The following is a 15914-nucleotide window of genomic DNA, read 5'->3' as shown; positions in this document are numbered from 1 at the left end:
TGATAGTTGAGGGACCAAATTGACCGTTGAAACAAAGTTGAAGGACCAAAGTGCCTATTTTGCCTACACAGAAGTACAGCTTTGAGTATCCAACGGGATTGTAAAGTAGTAAATGCATACTCTCAATGCCTCCCCCCATCTGTTCGGCTGGCAGTGGCTGATGCTGATTTGTTGTAAGAAAAAAAAATACTACTGGTTGGCTACTTCCTGTCCCCGAATAGAGTGTTATGGATCTCTCGAGCAGCCATCCATTCAACAGTAGGTGTTGTAGACAACACGAACAATGTTGGTATGTTGCAGTCCCTTGTTACACGCAGAGTAAGCATGTTCATATACAGTTGTTGCATTGTCATCATTATGGGCATGTTTGGATGATGGCAGCAGTTAGTTCCTTCACTGTCTCTTTTACCTTTACAGCAGTCAGCAGCAACAAGAAAACAATGACCCTTTGCTTAGTACAGTACACAACATAATAATTAGTATACAACACGGCACGACGTGCCTAAGCTAGCTACCGAATAATTACAATGAAACCTCTGCAATACCGCCTGCCAAGGAAAGCAAGCACCTCCACAGGTAGCAAACAAGTGATGACACTATACACAGCACCGGACTGACCGCGTGCAAGTGCAACAATGAATGTGATTACACAAAATATCTCTTTGTTGGATTATAGCTTCCACCACTTCTTGTTCTCCATAGTTTTTGCAAGCTCCTGTGCCAGGGAAGCAAAGTTTTCAGCTCCATTCTGAAGCTCCGCAGTTTGCTGGCTTATCCTCTGTAGAAACAATACAGCTTCATATTACTCTGAATAAGGGCTGCAAAGAAACAAAAATAGAAACGGAAGCATGAAATCAAACTATTTCACCTCCAGTTTCTCCTGCCGCTGCATCAGCTTATCCTTGGCATGAGCAGCAGCTGCTGCCGCATCCTGCAGTGGACCTACATTTAGCTCCCATGCACAGTAAAACCATGACCAGTTGCAATGTTCATGATATTAATTACCCCGCCAAATTTATATTTCGTTAGAATTTCCTGCGGAGTTCTCATTCTTGGTTTACCAACATGGCTTGACCCTTCAAATAGCTTCTCTCTCTCCTCTGCAGCCAACACAAACATACAGAGTTTAAACAACTATAAAAAACTCGGCCGGCGGGGGAATGACCGCCCCCGTGGTATTGTGTGATAGAGAAGACCGTCTCACACCGGCCAAGAAAATCCTCGAACCTCTGCCCCACCCTTACACAGCGGCACCGTAGCCCATGTGAGATGACCACGACCGGAGCCGGGCCTTAGACCTGTGCTTTGGCACTATGGGACAGGCGAGGGGAGTTTTTTAACCTCAACCTGAAATTCACTCCCACGGGAAGTCGAACTCAGGACCTGAGGAGTACCGCTGGGTTCCTCTAACCAACTCAGCTAGAGGCAAACAACTATAGCATTCAATAATGGAAACAAAAAATATGTGCTTATTATTATGTCTGACCTGTTGTTCTATTGTTCCTGTGAGATGTAGAGGATGATGCTGGTGCCGGGGCAGGTACTTCGTCATCAATCTCTACGTCATCTGCATCGAATACTCTCAAGTTAACAGGAAATACTTCTTGCTTTAAGATACATATAAGGAAGGAGAAAGAGAACCAATTGATAGTTCTTCTATCGGGTCATCAAGATTGGGTATTGATGGTTCAACAAATGAATCTTTCAAGAAAAATGACTCCAAATGTTCGTGGGGTGTTCGCACAGTGAAGCTTTCTCTCATTTTTGCACTTTCTTCAGCCTTGCCTTTCATTCCTTTAATGATGCCACCAAGGATTCCTGCTGCTGGATTCTGCGCCGCAATGTGTCCATGTGAAGCCAAAATGTACAGCGGTGTCACATCAGTAAAAGATATCAGAAAGAAAATTGGATACCTGCTTCGTTCTCTGCTCAGTTGAGAAACTAATAGCTGCTTCCGCAGCTGCTGCAAGAACTTTGTCATGAAGGCACGGGAGAGATTCTGGAATCCTATTACCAAAGGGTCGGCAGTCAAATCTATTGCTTCTCAATTGAATAGCATCCCAGTACAAACAATGCCTTAGACATGCAATAATGTGAAGTACCTGAAGTCATTCTCTGAGGCTATGAGAGAGATGATTGCAAATTCAGATCCATTTACCTGGGGTGGAGCATATGTTAGGAAAATGAGGATTTTTCAGTAAAATCTGAATATATGTGAAATCTAAATAGTCAGGGCACCCCCCTAGTTTCCTTTAGAAAATGATTCAACTGATAAGTTGCAGGTTTTACTGGTGAACAAAGCCAACCACTTCTTCGAGTACGCTTGCCACAAAGAAAACATGATACCCATTTTAGGCATCATAATTCCTGCTATGTTTTGTTCAAAAAAAACTGCTCTGTTTGGATGAAATAAGCTCGAAGATGTGGCAGCAACAATACAGAACTTAAACCAAACCTACTACACATTAGGCACTAAACTTCACTGCACTAAATCTGATCTAAACTTCACTACACAAAATCTGAAATCCACCAACCAAATCCTCATGATTAAGCTAGAAGGGCAAGTCATAAAAGTACCAGAGTAATTTGTCCGTTTGAGGAGCTCATGGATTTATCCATGCCTGCCTTGTAACTCCATCTCAGTATCGACATCAAGGAGCTATCAGCAACAATAGCCAGATCTGGCACAGACCTGCCCAGAATAAAGTCAAATTGCGCGAATATGACAGTACATGAAACTGATGGAGTGGCTTGAAAGTCAAAAATCTGCTTTTTTAAAATCCAAGAATATTGACTAGATTGAAAATCAATATTATCTATACCTTGAACATTCTCATGTGATTCTACGTAATACAAATACGAGCCAGATGAGATAACAGAACACCAAATATGGATGATGAAATGTTGCCAGCTAAATCATTATTGGTTCAAGTGAGCAAACAAATATGCTACTATTTTTTTCTGCCTCAAAGCATACACTTATTGTAAACACAGGACACATTTTCTAATATATATATAACATGAAGTCAATATGTCAAAGCTGCACTTATTATCCATATATTTCATGACAAGGCAAAGACACGACAAAATGTAACTACCTCAATTCTATAGTGCCAGTCTGATAAGCCAATATCAACCCACAAATTTTGCCATCCATATTCTTCAAAACTGCTGACCAGCAACAAGGTTTTGCAAGTTTCAGCTTATTTAGATACTTGTTTTTTCCCTGACAGGAAAAGGAACACCACCAGTAAGATGTGGAAATTTGGAAATTAACAGAACGCAGCTCATAAAGCTAAATACACACCTGAATCAATGATGCAACGGATAACAAAAGCAAAACATCCTCACAGCAGACAAGAAGTGAATCTGAACCACCATTTTGTGAAAGGTGGGAAGCATTTTTCAGGTGCTTTCCAACTCCTGGTGCTTGTTTATTGTCAACATCATTGCCTTCTTTTCCTGTCTGACCTTGACTCCCTATTGTGTCCTCTGATAATTGGGTTTGCTTCTCATCTGAAGCTCCATCTAGATGCAAAAGCTTCCCAGTTAGGCAACAATCTAAAGGAGATACAAGGTAAGTGCCACCTCAATGCGATGATAGTAATTACTTGCCTATGACATACATGGAAATTGCAGATGATTGCTTCTGATCTAAGATATGTGAATTCATCATCACACCCGGTGTGCAGTCAAGTACAGTAACACGGCCATCCTTTGTCAAGGAAAAAAGAAAGTCTCTGAGTAACCTTGCTTTTTGAGGAGTCTCTTTCTCTGACTCATCTGCTTTTGCATCAGAAGTTGTAACACTGTAAATTCCCAAGGAAACAACAGGGGAGTTTGTTCCTGATGCACAATCTACAGTGAATAGAATTGATAGCTGACTTAGATCAAACATTGCCACCTTCAAGAAGACAAACCAGAAAATAATAGTTAACTAATATAGGTTGGTAATTGTAAGTTTCAAGCAAATAGTACAATATCAGAAATCTTAAGTATAGCATCTATTATAAAAATAGGTAGAATATACCTGGCCATTCTGATAGCCTGTGGCAAGTACTTCCCCTGAAGCTGTAAATAATAGAGATCGCACTGGGCAATTTGATGCCAAAAAGGCAACATAACAATGGAATCCTTTCCCATGATGAACAACATGAACTGTCGAAAAGCCAAACGAAAAGATTATTTGCTGTTAATGAAAACATAATGAACCATATTCAAAGAGAGAACTTTGCAATGCTTAGGCTGAGTCTCCTTACCGGCCTACTACAGTAGTTTTTTAGCACGAGAACAAATAATTTCAAACTTCAGCAAAAGAACAACATGGGAAGTATCTATAAATGTTGGGCATGGCAGCTAATACATAAGCAGCGGTTTTTTGTCCCCTGATAAGCTGGCGGGAGTTGAGCCCTTAGGTTTGGGTCCTGTTCAGCTAGAATTTGAGTGCCTATCGCCACTTATTTACAAGACCTAGTTCCTCCTAGGTCGGTTGAGTTTTTTGTCCACTCAAAAATGCTCAATCATAATTAAAAAAAAAATAGTTTTTGTTTCAACAATAAACATTGAGGTAAGTGATAGTGCCCATGTATTGTTCCCATCTGCCAAAGAAGCGTTTTGGCTGCTGCTTGTAACACTACCAGACACGACAGGTATCTTGTAGGTGCTAACAGAGTAACAAAAGGAAGTAAAATTGGCATAACACTGCCTTAATTAGGATGGCAGCAAAATTTTCACAAGGAAAACATATCTTGCATTTAAAGGAGTCTGGGGGATTTAAATAGGTCATTTCACCAGTTGAACCTTCTAGGCATGTCCCCCCTGTCATCAGGGTTCATAATGACACATATAGCTTCATGAAATGATTACCTTCTTGCTTCAATTCACTCACAAAGTGAAAGCTTGAACCCCCAGAGTGCTCACGAAGTTTATAGATGCATACCTACAAAGAGGTATAACAGGAGTATTAAATGTTGGTGTATATGTGAGCCCATGTATAGAGGCCCATCTAGAGGCCCATGTATAGAATCTATATATTCCACCCTTCTAGGGTTTGGAGGAATACATCTAATTATTCTCTCCTACATGGTATCATTTGCCTAGGGTTTTTCTCTCTCCTCTCCTCCCTCTCTAGGTGCTGCCGCCGCCGCTGCCGGCGCCATGGCCGGCTGCCGGCCGCCGCCGCTGCCCTCCCTCTCCCCCTCCTTCTCTCGCCTTCCATCCTCCTCCCCTGCTCCAGCAGCCGCCGCCGCCGCGTGGTCCCTGCTCCAGCAGCCGCCGGCCGCCGCCTCTTCCTCTGCTGGCGCTGGCGCTGCCTGTGCTGCTGCTGCGGGCGGGCTGGGCCTGGGCGCCGCCGCCCCTGGTGCCGCCGCCTCCCGCGCCGCCCCCTCCATGGCCGGCCGGCAGCTAGCGCCGCCGGGGCCCTAGGGCTGGCCGCCCTTGCCGCCCCCCAGGGCGGGCAGGCCGCGAGCGTGGCCCTTGCCCACGTCGGCGCGTCGGAGCTTCAAGCGCGGCTGGCCGCGGCCGTGCACACGCGCAACCAGTGGCTCGGCGCGGCCCCCTCCTTTTCCTCTGCGCCACCCCCCGCCGCTTGTTTCTCCTCTGCTTCGGGCGCTGCTGCAGCCCCTGCTCCGGGCTCCAATGCTCCGCGCACTGCTGTGGCCGCGTGGTGGCCAGCTCCCGCGGTCGTCCTCGCCGCTCCTGCGGGCTGGCCGAGCCTGGGCGCCGCTGCCGCCCACGCCAGCCCCGCTACCGCGGCCTGCTGGCCGTCGGAGCCGCCCCACGTAGCCGACGCCCACGCCGCGGCGGCGCCCGCGCCAGCCGCGGCCTACGAGTGTGCGCAGGAGATGCTGCGGGACCTCGAGGCCAAGCTCGTCAAGGCCAAGCCGGCGCATACGCATGCCTCGCACGCCGCGCAGGCCGCCGCCGCGCCCGCCTCGTGGGCCGCCGCCTCCCTCGCCGCCGCGCACACCGCGCAGGCCGCGCGGGCCGTCGCGCCCAAGGACCCCGCGCGGGCCACTGCCTCCCTCGCCGCCGCGCGCGCCGTGCAGGCCGCTGCCCCCGGCGCGTGGCTGCCCCAGGGCGCCGCCGCCGCCCCGGCCGCCGGATCCGCCTTCCCCGGGGCCCCTGGCGCCGCGCCCCTGCACGCGCCCGACCCCCTCCTTGGTGCTCCTCTCACCGGCTAGACCGGGGGTGGGGGATGCCGAGGGCGTCGGCGGCGGAGGGGACGTGGTGGTGGTGCTCGGGGCACTACGGACCCGACTTCGGCTCCCACTCCTGCTCCTGGCCCTGGAGGTACGCCCTGGCCATCCTTCCGCACCCCATGGCCAAGACGCATCCCGATGTAGCCGTTTCAGGGTCAGAGGGGGAGCCCTCGTCCTCAGCCCCAGCCGGCGGCCATGCTCGCCGCTGCTGCTCCCCTGTTCGCGCCGTTCTGGACCCCACCCAGCCAGCAGCCGACCTGGCCTGAGGGGTGGGACCAGGCCGCACTAACGCAGTCCTTCAGCGCCATGGGGCGGACGCTGCCGGTCAGCACCGAGTGGATCGCCGACTCGGATGCCTCCTTCTACACAACCCCACATGCCGGTATCATCTCTTCTGTCTGACCCCCACACCCCTCTTGTCCTTCTTCCATCATGGTTGGTGACGGGTCTTGCCTTCCTGTCACCGCCGTGGGTTCTGCTCCTAGCTCTTTTCGTCTTTCCAATGTCCTTGTTGCTCCTCAGATGGTTCATAACCTTATTTCCATTCGTCAGTTTACAGCTGACAATTCTTGTTCCATCGAGTTTGATTCTTCTGGCCTCACTGTAAAGGATTCGGCCTCCCGGCGTCCGCTACTCCGGTGTGACAGCACGGAGCCCCTTTACACCCTTCGCCTTCTTTCTTCCGCTGCACCACTCTCGCCTTCTTCTTCGCTCTGGCCGTCTTGATCTACAGCTTTTGCCGCGACGTCGTCTTCCACCACCTGGCACCGCCGTCTTGGTCACCCTGGCCGCGATGTTCTGGCTCAGCTCAGTCGTAGTACCGATGTTCCTGGTACTAGGGCTCCTGCTGAGCCCCTCTGCCATGCGTGCCAGCTCGGTCGTCATGTTCGGCTCTTTTTTTTTTCTTCTTCGCATGCGACGCATGCATTTGATGTTGTTCACTGTGACCTGTGGACCTCTCCTGTTCTTAGCCTTTCTGGCTATAAGTACTACCTGGTGGTGGTCGATGATTTCTCACACTACTCTTGGACGTTTCCTTTGCGCGCCAAGTCTGAGACCTTCCCCACCCTCCTCCACTTCTTTACTTGGGTGTCCACTCAGTTCGGCCTCACCGTTAAGGCCGTCCAGTGTGAAAACGGGCGAGTTCGACTGCGTATGTCTTGTCCGTATACCTCTCCTCAGAACGGCAAGGCTGAGCGGATGATTCGCACGACGTCGTCGTGCGCACCCTTCTGATCCAACCCTCTTTGCCCCCGCGCTTCTGGGTTGAGAGCCTCCACACCGCCACCTACTTGCTCAACCGTCTTCCGTCCACTGCTTCTCCTGCTCCCACTCCACACCACGCTCTTTTCGGTACCCCTCCTCGCTACGACCACCTTCGGGTCTTCGGGTGTGCGTGTTATCCTAACACCTCCGCCACTGCTCCTCACAGGCTGACGCCCCGCTCGACTCGGTGTGTGTTCCTTGGTTACTCCCCTGACCACAAGGGGTACCGATGTTTTGACCTCACCTCTCGTCGCGTCCTGATCTCCCGACACGTCGTCTTTGACAAGTCGGATTTCCCCTACTCCACCTCCTCCACACCTTCTCCTGACCCCGAGCTGTAGTCCCTGTTTCCGACTGACCCGGTGGTTCAGCCACCTTTACCTGCCTTTCCTTTCCCTGTAGGTTTTCCTGGCACACCGACATCGCTTCCGGTGATCCCTGCTGCGCCACGCGCGGCACCGGTGCCCGCGGTCGCGCCACGCGCTGCCCCCGGACCTCCGTTCGTGCCGCGCGCGGACCCGGTGTCTCCAGCTGCGCCACGCGCGACCCCGGTGCCTCCCCCTGCACCTGCGTGGTACGCTCAACCGGTGCAGGTGTACCAGCATCGTCCGACGCCTACTCCGGCGCCGCCGCGGTACGCTCAGCCGGTGTAGATGTACCGGCGTCGTTCGGCGCCGGCACCGCCGCCGCCTCCGGCTCCGGAGGCTCCTCCAATGCCTACACCGGAGTTGTCGCCGCCGCCATCTACACCGGAGCCGCCGCCGCCTCCGCCGACTCGCTCTCGAGTCGAGCCGGCGGTGTACCACCCGCCAGTCGTCCACCGAGATCCTCGGCATATCCATCCCATGGTGACTCGGCGGATGGCGTCTCAGGCCGCGACTCTCTCCGCCACCGAGGGAGAGCCGCAGGTCTCTCCGGTACCCTCTGTCCGCGACGCCTTGGCGGATCCTTACTGGCGTCGTGCGATGGAAGAGGAGTACGCGGCTCTTCTATCCAACCAGACGTGGGACCTCGTGCCGCGTCCTTCTGGTTGCAATGTGGTCACCGGCAAGTGGATCTGGACGCATAAGCGTCGGGCTGATGGCACACTGGAGCGCTACAAGGCTCGCTTGGTTCTCCGGGGGTTCACTCAGCGGCTTGGTGTGAATTATGATGAGACCTTCAGTCCAGTGGTGAAGCCTGCTACTGTGCGCACGGTCCTCTCGCTTGCACTCTCGCGCTCTTGGCCTGTGCACCAGCTGGACGTGAAGAATGCGTTTCTTCACGGCACTCTGTCAGAGACTGTCTACTGCTCTCAGCCAGCGGGATTTGTGGACTCGAGTCGTCCGGATATGGTCTGCCGTCTCAACAAGTCTCTCTATGATCTGAAGCAGGCTCCTCGGGCTTGGTACTCTCGGTTCGCCACGTTCTTGCTGACATTGGGGTTCACCGAGGCCAAGTCTGACACGTCTCTCTTCATCTACCGCCGTGGGGGTGAGACTTCATATCTGCTGCTCTATGTCGATGACATTGTGCTCACAGCCTCCAGTCAGCAGTTGCTTAAGAGTGTCATCTCCTCTCTGCAGCAGGAGTTGGCTATGAAGGATCTGGGTCAACTCCACCACTTCTTGGGCGTCACTGTTGAGCCTCGCCCGTCTGGTCTTCTCCTTCACCAGCGGCAGTACGCCCTTGATATTCTGAAGCGAGCTGGGATGACTGATTGCAAGCCCTGCTCCACTCCTGTCGATACTCAGGCGAAGCTATCTGCTGATCTGGGTGATCCGGTGGCTGATCCTATTGCCTACCGGAGTCTAACCGGCGCTTTGCAGTACTTCACCTTCACCAGGCTGGACCTCACCTACGCTGTTCAGCAGGTCTGTCTCCATATGCATGATCCCTGGAAGTCACACATTGCTGCGCTGAAGCGTCTCCTCCGCTACGTCCGTGGCACTGTGGACCTCGGCCTGGTGCTTCACCACTCGTACTCTGCTGAGCTGGTGGTCTACACCGACGCTAACTGAGCTGGCTACCCGGACACTCGTCGCTCTATTTCCGGCTACGCCGTCTTCCTGGGCGGCAACCTGGTCTCCTGGTCGTCCAAGCGGCAGCCGGTTGTCTCCCGCTCCAGTGCCGAGGCGGAGTACCGGACTGTCGCTAACAGCGTGGCGGAGGCGTCCTGGCTACGACAGCTCTTGGCGGAGCTCCACAGCCCGCTCGCCAAGAGCACGCTCGTCTACTGCGACAACGTCAGCGCCGTGTATTTCTCCACCAACCCCGTCCAGCATCAGCGGACGAAGCATGTGGAGATCGACCTACACTTCGTGCGCGACAGGATCGCCATCGGCGATGTTCGGGTACTCCATGTCCCGACTACCTCCCAGTTTGCCAACATCTTCACCAAGGGACTACTCTCCTCGACCTTCTCGGAGTTTCGCTCCAGCCTCAACGTAGCCGGTGGCTAGTTGTGGCTGCGGGGGGTATTTGCCATTTGTACTCTCTTTGTACTCTCTTCTTGTCCAGTCTTGAACACCGCTGCGCCGGTAGTTCAGACTGCGGGGAGTGTTGGCTTTCTTGTTGTCCAGTCTTGAACACCGCTGCGCCGGTAATTCAGACTGCGGGGGGGTGTTGGTGTATATGTGAGCCCATGTATAGAGGCCCATGTATAGGATCTATATATCCCACCCTTCTAGGGTTTGGAGGAATACATCTGATTATTCTCTCCTACATTAAACATGGTATCAACGACCATCAATTTCAACTGATCCACAAATTTGACAATAAGATCTAACCAGACCACTTGTTGTCCCAACAGCCAAAGTCATGTTTAATGAACAAAAGGCCAGAGATGATACAGAAGCATTTGCCCCGTCCAAATTAATATCAGCCACCTGCGGTAAAGAATAGTTATCACTGTATTGGATTAATATGTTAAGCCAAAGAGGAATAACGCAAGTAATCATGCAAATATAAATGAGACCCACCTTTCCATCCAAGACAAACATTGGCATCAGAACAGGAAACGTTGCATCCCATATTCTCACAGAACCATCTTGATAGCCTGCAATGTATAGTCTTTCAACAGCATGATCCTCGTTCAGAGACATCTCACTTGGAACCCCACCAGTCAAAGGCCATTTCATGTTCCCTAATATGAAAGGTCCAGCATTCTGCCTAGCACAAAATTTCTACAGAAAAATGGTCTTAAGTAAGTAATGATGCTGTCTTGATAGAGTAAAATATCCACATCCAAGCAGAATGCACCTTCAGTGAAATATTTGAAAGCTCTCTTTCAGTTAGTGAACAAAGATTTGTGACTGTTATGTTGGGATCAGTGATAGGAATGGCAACTGGAAATTTTTGTGCTTCAGGCAGAGCATTTCCCTCTTTTGTATTTTGCACAGAAAATAGAGAACCATCAGCATAAAAATTCAGTTGTCCAGGATTTGTCAAAATGAAAAGTGCAGAAGTTCTGCTTTTATCAGGAACCCCAGTATCAGGAATAAGAATCATATCAGCGAAGGATCCGTCAAGTTTGAGGTCCATCCTTGACATGCATCTTACTGATTCTAATCCAGCAGTTGACTCCAGGCTGAGAACCTGCAAGAAAATGAGCATTTTGGTCATTGATGAAGGTCTAGTTTTCTGCAGTGTGAGGTTTGGGAAAACATTTTTAAACAAACTGTGTTTTTCCAAGTTCAGGATAGTCATCCTAACAAGTATGAATAGATTATTTTAGATGAAAAATAGATATGGCTGCTGAGACCTGAACCCAAAAGGAATGTTCAGAACTGTTCGGATCTAAAAAATGGGTTCTGCCTGGAAAACAGTTCTTTATACTGGCAAGAAACTTGCTGTTAGCGAGTTGAGTATATGGGCTGTGGGACCCACATGGGCCTGCTTGGCGCATGGCCTGTTTGTGAGGCTAGATAGGTTAGGGTTTGTGCCACCATTGATTAGGCAAGGATCCTGTGATTGGGTGTTTCTATAAACCCTAGGACCCTTGCCTATGTATGTAACCTGTGCCTTGCACCCCTAATCAATCAATCCATTCGGTTCCAGCCATATTGCTTTCATGGTATCACGAGTCCGGGCTTCCTTCCCGGTCCGACTTCCGCTGCCCTAGCGCGCCGGCCCCTAGTGCTGTGTGTCTACAGTAAACATGTCTCACAGCCAGGTGACAGAAATTGGTGTTCACTGAGCTAGGAATTTGTTAAGGGTATGGAGATGCCGCCCCCGGGAGGGAAGATCGATCCTCCCGGGGACGGCGCAGCGGAGATCGACGAGGGTGGGAGGCCGGATCGAGACCTAGAGCTGTGATACCATGTTACAAATGGATTATTGATGTATTGATAGAGTCCCAAAGGGCAATATATAGAGTAAGTACAAGAGACATGAGACTCCCCAAACCCTAGACTACTAGTACATTTACCATTATACCCTTAACAGAATTCACTTCACCAAATTTGTAAATAAGCAAAAAGGTATAACTGAGTTCACCTGAGAAGGCATCAATTGTGATCAGCAATGCCTTTTAAGATGGCAGGCAAAAGAAAAGGAAAATCATAACAATGAGAAAGAAACAAGAGGCGAACCGTGAGAACTTCTTCAGATCCCATATCATCACCACCATATACAAAAAGATGCCCTCCTTTATTAGAATGAATTGCTGACCCAGCAGACCAATGCAATACAATGACAGGAAGCCTACGACTCCCTGAAGCCAGCTGCAGCTTAACAACATTAGATGAAACATCCATTTGCTTGTCTTTCCTGGGGGGTCTTGTATTCATATCCCATAGAAGTATGTCTCCTGTTATATAGCCAACAGCAACGATTGAGCCCCCTCTTGATGCCCAACAAAGAGAGCAAATTTCTCTTTCTTCGTCACTGTCATCAATAGCATTGTTCAATTGATCTTCATCAGCATCCCTCTGTGCACCACTGATTTGACCCTTCATGTGTAAATCCCCATAGCCTCTAACAGAAATTGCATTGCTATCAGATACATCCCAAAGAACCAGCAACCCTTTCTCATACGCAATTAGCAACCTGCAACATTTACCAGCAGTCATTCTTAAGTGTTCGAGGTTCACAAAATAGATCTGCCTCAAAATGAGAATAATGGGGTGTCACAAAGCTATTGTTCTTCTTTCAAACTTTCTTGCATAAAAACCTCTTTTTATGGTATTCCAGGACATTTGATAAATCACATAACTGTTTTCAAAGTAAAAGTGAGGAACTGACAATAATACCATGTCTGACCATCCCGATAGTCTAGTAACTGATAGTTATTAACCAAAATTCAACAGGTCGCATAAAATGAAGAACTCACCTTGTCCCAAAAGTGTCAGGTTGGATCAGTATTCCAACAATAGGTTGAGGATCCTGTAAGGAAATACCAGCTCTTTCTGTGGGGGGGACAATGGACCATGGAATATTAACTTTGAATCTCAGTGGGTAAACAGTATTTAAATTGTGCAGGACAAAACGTGCTTTTTATTCCAAACAAATGAATAACAGAAAATTGCAGTATGTTATGAATATTAATGGTCACACTCAATTTCACCGAAATTTGTACTGACTCAAGTAATTTTTTTATGTTGCGCCTAACATCATATGTTTATGAGGAGTGTTGAAAATTCAGAGTAACAGACTATAATCATCTTTGCCCAGAGTTGGAGTTCGCCCACCATCTCATGCAGCAACCATATGGAAAGAGATTTTGTATATCAATAGAGGCAATTGAAAGAAACATTCTTTGTAGTTAACATCTGATGAGGAAGACACGTGTACCGGTTAAGGACTGGATAGGAACATTATATGGCATTCTTTGAAGCTTCCCATCATCTACCTCATACTTCAATACAGAAAGAAGACCATTCTCATCTCCAAGGTACCTTAGGGAAAATTTTCAATACAAAAGACGGGTTATGAGTTTCTGCAAACAGATATAGCAAAGCCAAACTAAGTAAAATTTTAGAATGTGGAAAAACTGAGTAGCCGTATCGATAGCTTACATCAGAAAGGACCCCTCTATGGCTGCAAAAGCAGTAATGTTGACATCCCACTGGGATGAATAAAACAGTTGCCTGAACTCAAGATTCCATACCTACAGGACAGGCATGTATCATATACAACGGTAATAGGGAAATGTACCTTTTCTATTTCAGGGCTAGAGAACAGCTGACACTCTTCTTGGATAAATAACGCAAGGAGTAAAGGAGAGTTCAGATATAGGTGTTACACTATATAGTAGGTAAATGCACTTTTTCTTTCTCAGGAATTTCTCGCAATGCTCTTACCAGAATTTGAGAAATTGTTAAGTTTTCTTTGTTGTGAATGGTGATTGAAAGAAAAGTGCAAAATGTCTTTACGGTATTTGCAGTTGCAGCTTACATGATTCAGCACTATATTGGAAGATACTTTCCTTATGAACTATTTTCCTCCTAAACCATCCATTCCCGTGATATTTCAGGCTAATAATAGATGTGTCCTTGGCATTAAAAAATGACAAAGCTATACAAGAATGCTCACAGATTGTATTCTGGAAAATAAGGCTAGTTCAGTTGGTGGAAGGCTATATGTGAGTCCTCATGAATTCAAGTGCCTATTTCTTCTTCAGAGCCACATAGTTCCTCCTACGTTGGTCGAGGACTCGAGTTTGTGTGTGTGTGTGTGTGTTGGGGGGGGGGGGGGGGGGGGGCGAGTTGCATCAAAGTACATGTAATGAAGAAAGTTGGAGTATGAACCAATACATGGGCAGCACATAGCCAATGTTAACATATATTATCTCCAGGGATCCCCATAATAGAAAAAGAAGAAGAGTTTGAATGCATCAAAAACTTTATCTATCAGTAGCTCACCTGGATTTCATTTTCATTAGAAATTGCAACCAGAAGCCCCTGGTTTATTATAAACTGTAAAGAAGCAACCCATTTAGTTGTTTCAAGGAAAAAGGTGCAACTTGGACATGGTAATGGGTGTTATATGTAAGCAGCAAAGAACATGGATAGTTTGATAAGGCGGTAACACTATATATATAGCTTTGCCTTTGACAGAGAAGAAAAATAGTTAAGATCCAAACCTGCAAGAATTTGTACGGCACACTCTTTGGTGATATAAGAATGCCTTCAATGTTATCACCTCCAAATATTTTTATCCTACCATCCCTAGCAGTTTGAAGTGCAGAAAGGCTATGAGCATGTACTCAAGAAGAGACGGGGTTAGCATGGATGAAAATACTGAAGCACAGCACTGGCAAAGATATCTCATTCCATACAGTTAACGTCAGCTTTGTTACTGAATTGAAGTCTTTGCGACATATACAGCAAGAGGAAACTGAATGGGACAGCTTGTTTCCATGCTTATGTAAGTAGTTTCTTCGCTTTGTTATACTACAAGTAACATGTATGAAGGAGGACAGAAATTAGTGAAGCACAGTGACAGTGCAAGGCACGGTGTTGTTTTGTTATGAACCAAGCATAGGATATTGCCACATAGGCAGCTGTGACTATATGCAGAATGAATTTTGTGCGAGTGGGTCAGGGTATGCGGATTGATGAGAGTGATTTGGAGTCGAGGCTGACAGCGTTCCGACGGCGAGGAGGCGCTGGACGGGATCGAAGGCGAGTAGTGAGGCCGTGTAGGGCACCCCGTAGTGAAGCGCGATCTGCGCGTCCATTTGGGGCACGTCCCCAGGTGCAGCTGGTGATGCTCCTCCCTCTCCCTGCAGCAAGGGCCAAGCCAACATAACACGCAGCAGGAATCAGAAGCAGAAGGTGAAGGCACGACAAGAATGGATTCCAGTTCCGTGCCCGCAACCGGAGCTAAGCTTCCTTTAGGCAAGGGAACTCGGCAGGTGGTTGGTCGGATAAAAAAAAAGTCAAATGGAATCGCCCGAGACCAAGAGGGGGGACCTGATGGTGGTGGTGGAGTGCCTTGTGGAAGAGGCGCTTGGCGAACATCGCCGGGCGGGCGGCAACGGCTGGGTCGTCGGACTGATTGCCGTCGAAATCGAAAGGGTCGACGAGACGACGACGGTGGCGTGGAAGACGAAGAACGGAAGAAAAGGTTTAGGTGAGAGCGTTTTTTTCTTTTTATATTTAAAAAAATAAAAATTTCAAAAATATATGTTGGTTTTGAAAATTTTCGAAAATACCCCGGTCGCCCGGCCCAGGGGCGACATGGGTGGGGGAGGGGCCTGTCGGGCGACAGGGGCATGTCGCCCCTCCAACGTGCGACAGCCCCCCACGGGCGACGGGGGTCTCCCGCCCTATATAAGTTCTGGCCTCCATCCCTTTCTCATTTAAGTCCAAAAATTCAGAAAAAAAGAGAGGGGTGAGAAGAAGAAAAGCGGCGAAGCTCTGCCGAATTCCGCACTTGTGATCTACCGGTAACTTCCGTATAAATCCATTGATATTGTATAACAATTTAATTTAATTTAATTAGCGGATTAGCTGAATTAGATTT

The 15914-nt window shown here is 48.7% G+C and overlaps 1 protein-coding gene across 3 annotated transcripts; it reads right to left on the bottom strand.

The window, feature by feature from the left end:
- Positions 1–307: 307 nt before the first annotated feature.
- LOC120662261 lies at positions 308–15522 on the bottom strand. 3 transcript variants are annotated; one of them, XM_039941438.1, is made up of 24 exons: positions 15362–15522; positions 15032–15171; positions 14530–14614; positions 14309–14362; positions 13463–13554; positions 13239–13342; positions 12778–12853; positions 12038–12494; positions 10707–11042; positions 10427–10630; positions 10235–10333; positions 4867–4939; positions 4031–4158; positions 3616–3904; positions 3308–3528; positions 3099–3226; positions 2578–2692; positions 2103–2158; positions 1914–2007; positions 1642–1831; positions 1487–1567; positions 1006–1100; positions 869–931; positions 308–778 (listed from the first exon to the last, which is right to left on the bottom strand). In XM_039941438.1, the coding sequence occupies exons 1-24, from the start codon at positions 15407–15409 to the stop codon at positions 671–673; spliced, it is 3336 nt and encodes a 1111-aa protein (XP_039797372.1). In that variant the 5' UTR covers positions 15410–15522; the 3' UTR covers positions 308–670. The 3 variants fall into 3 exon arrangements, 2 of the variants coding, with proteins under 2 accessions (XP_039797372.1, XP_039797373.1); XM_039941439.1 differs by having other exon boundaries at positions 3308–3516; XR_005670222.1 differs by lacking the exons at positions 308–778; positions 869–931 and adding an exon at positions 1228–1347 and having other exon boundaries at positions 1008–1100.
- Positions 15523–15914: the final 392 nt, after the last annotated feature.

The sequence above is a fragment of the Panicum virgatum genome, chromosome 2N (genome assembly GCF_016808335.1).
Source record: "Panicum virgatum strain AP13 chromosome 2N, P.virgatum_v5, whole genome shotgun sequence".
Classification (NCBI taxonomy): Eukaryota; Viridiplantae; Streptophyta; class Magnoliopsida; order Poales; family Poaceae; genus Panicum; species Panicum virgatum.
The sequence above is the reverse complement of the archived record's forward strand: the minus strand, read 5'-3'. Positions and strand labels throughout refer to the sequence as shown.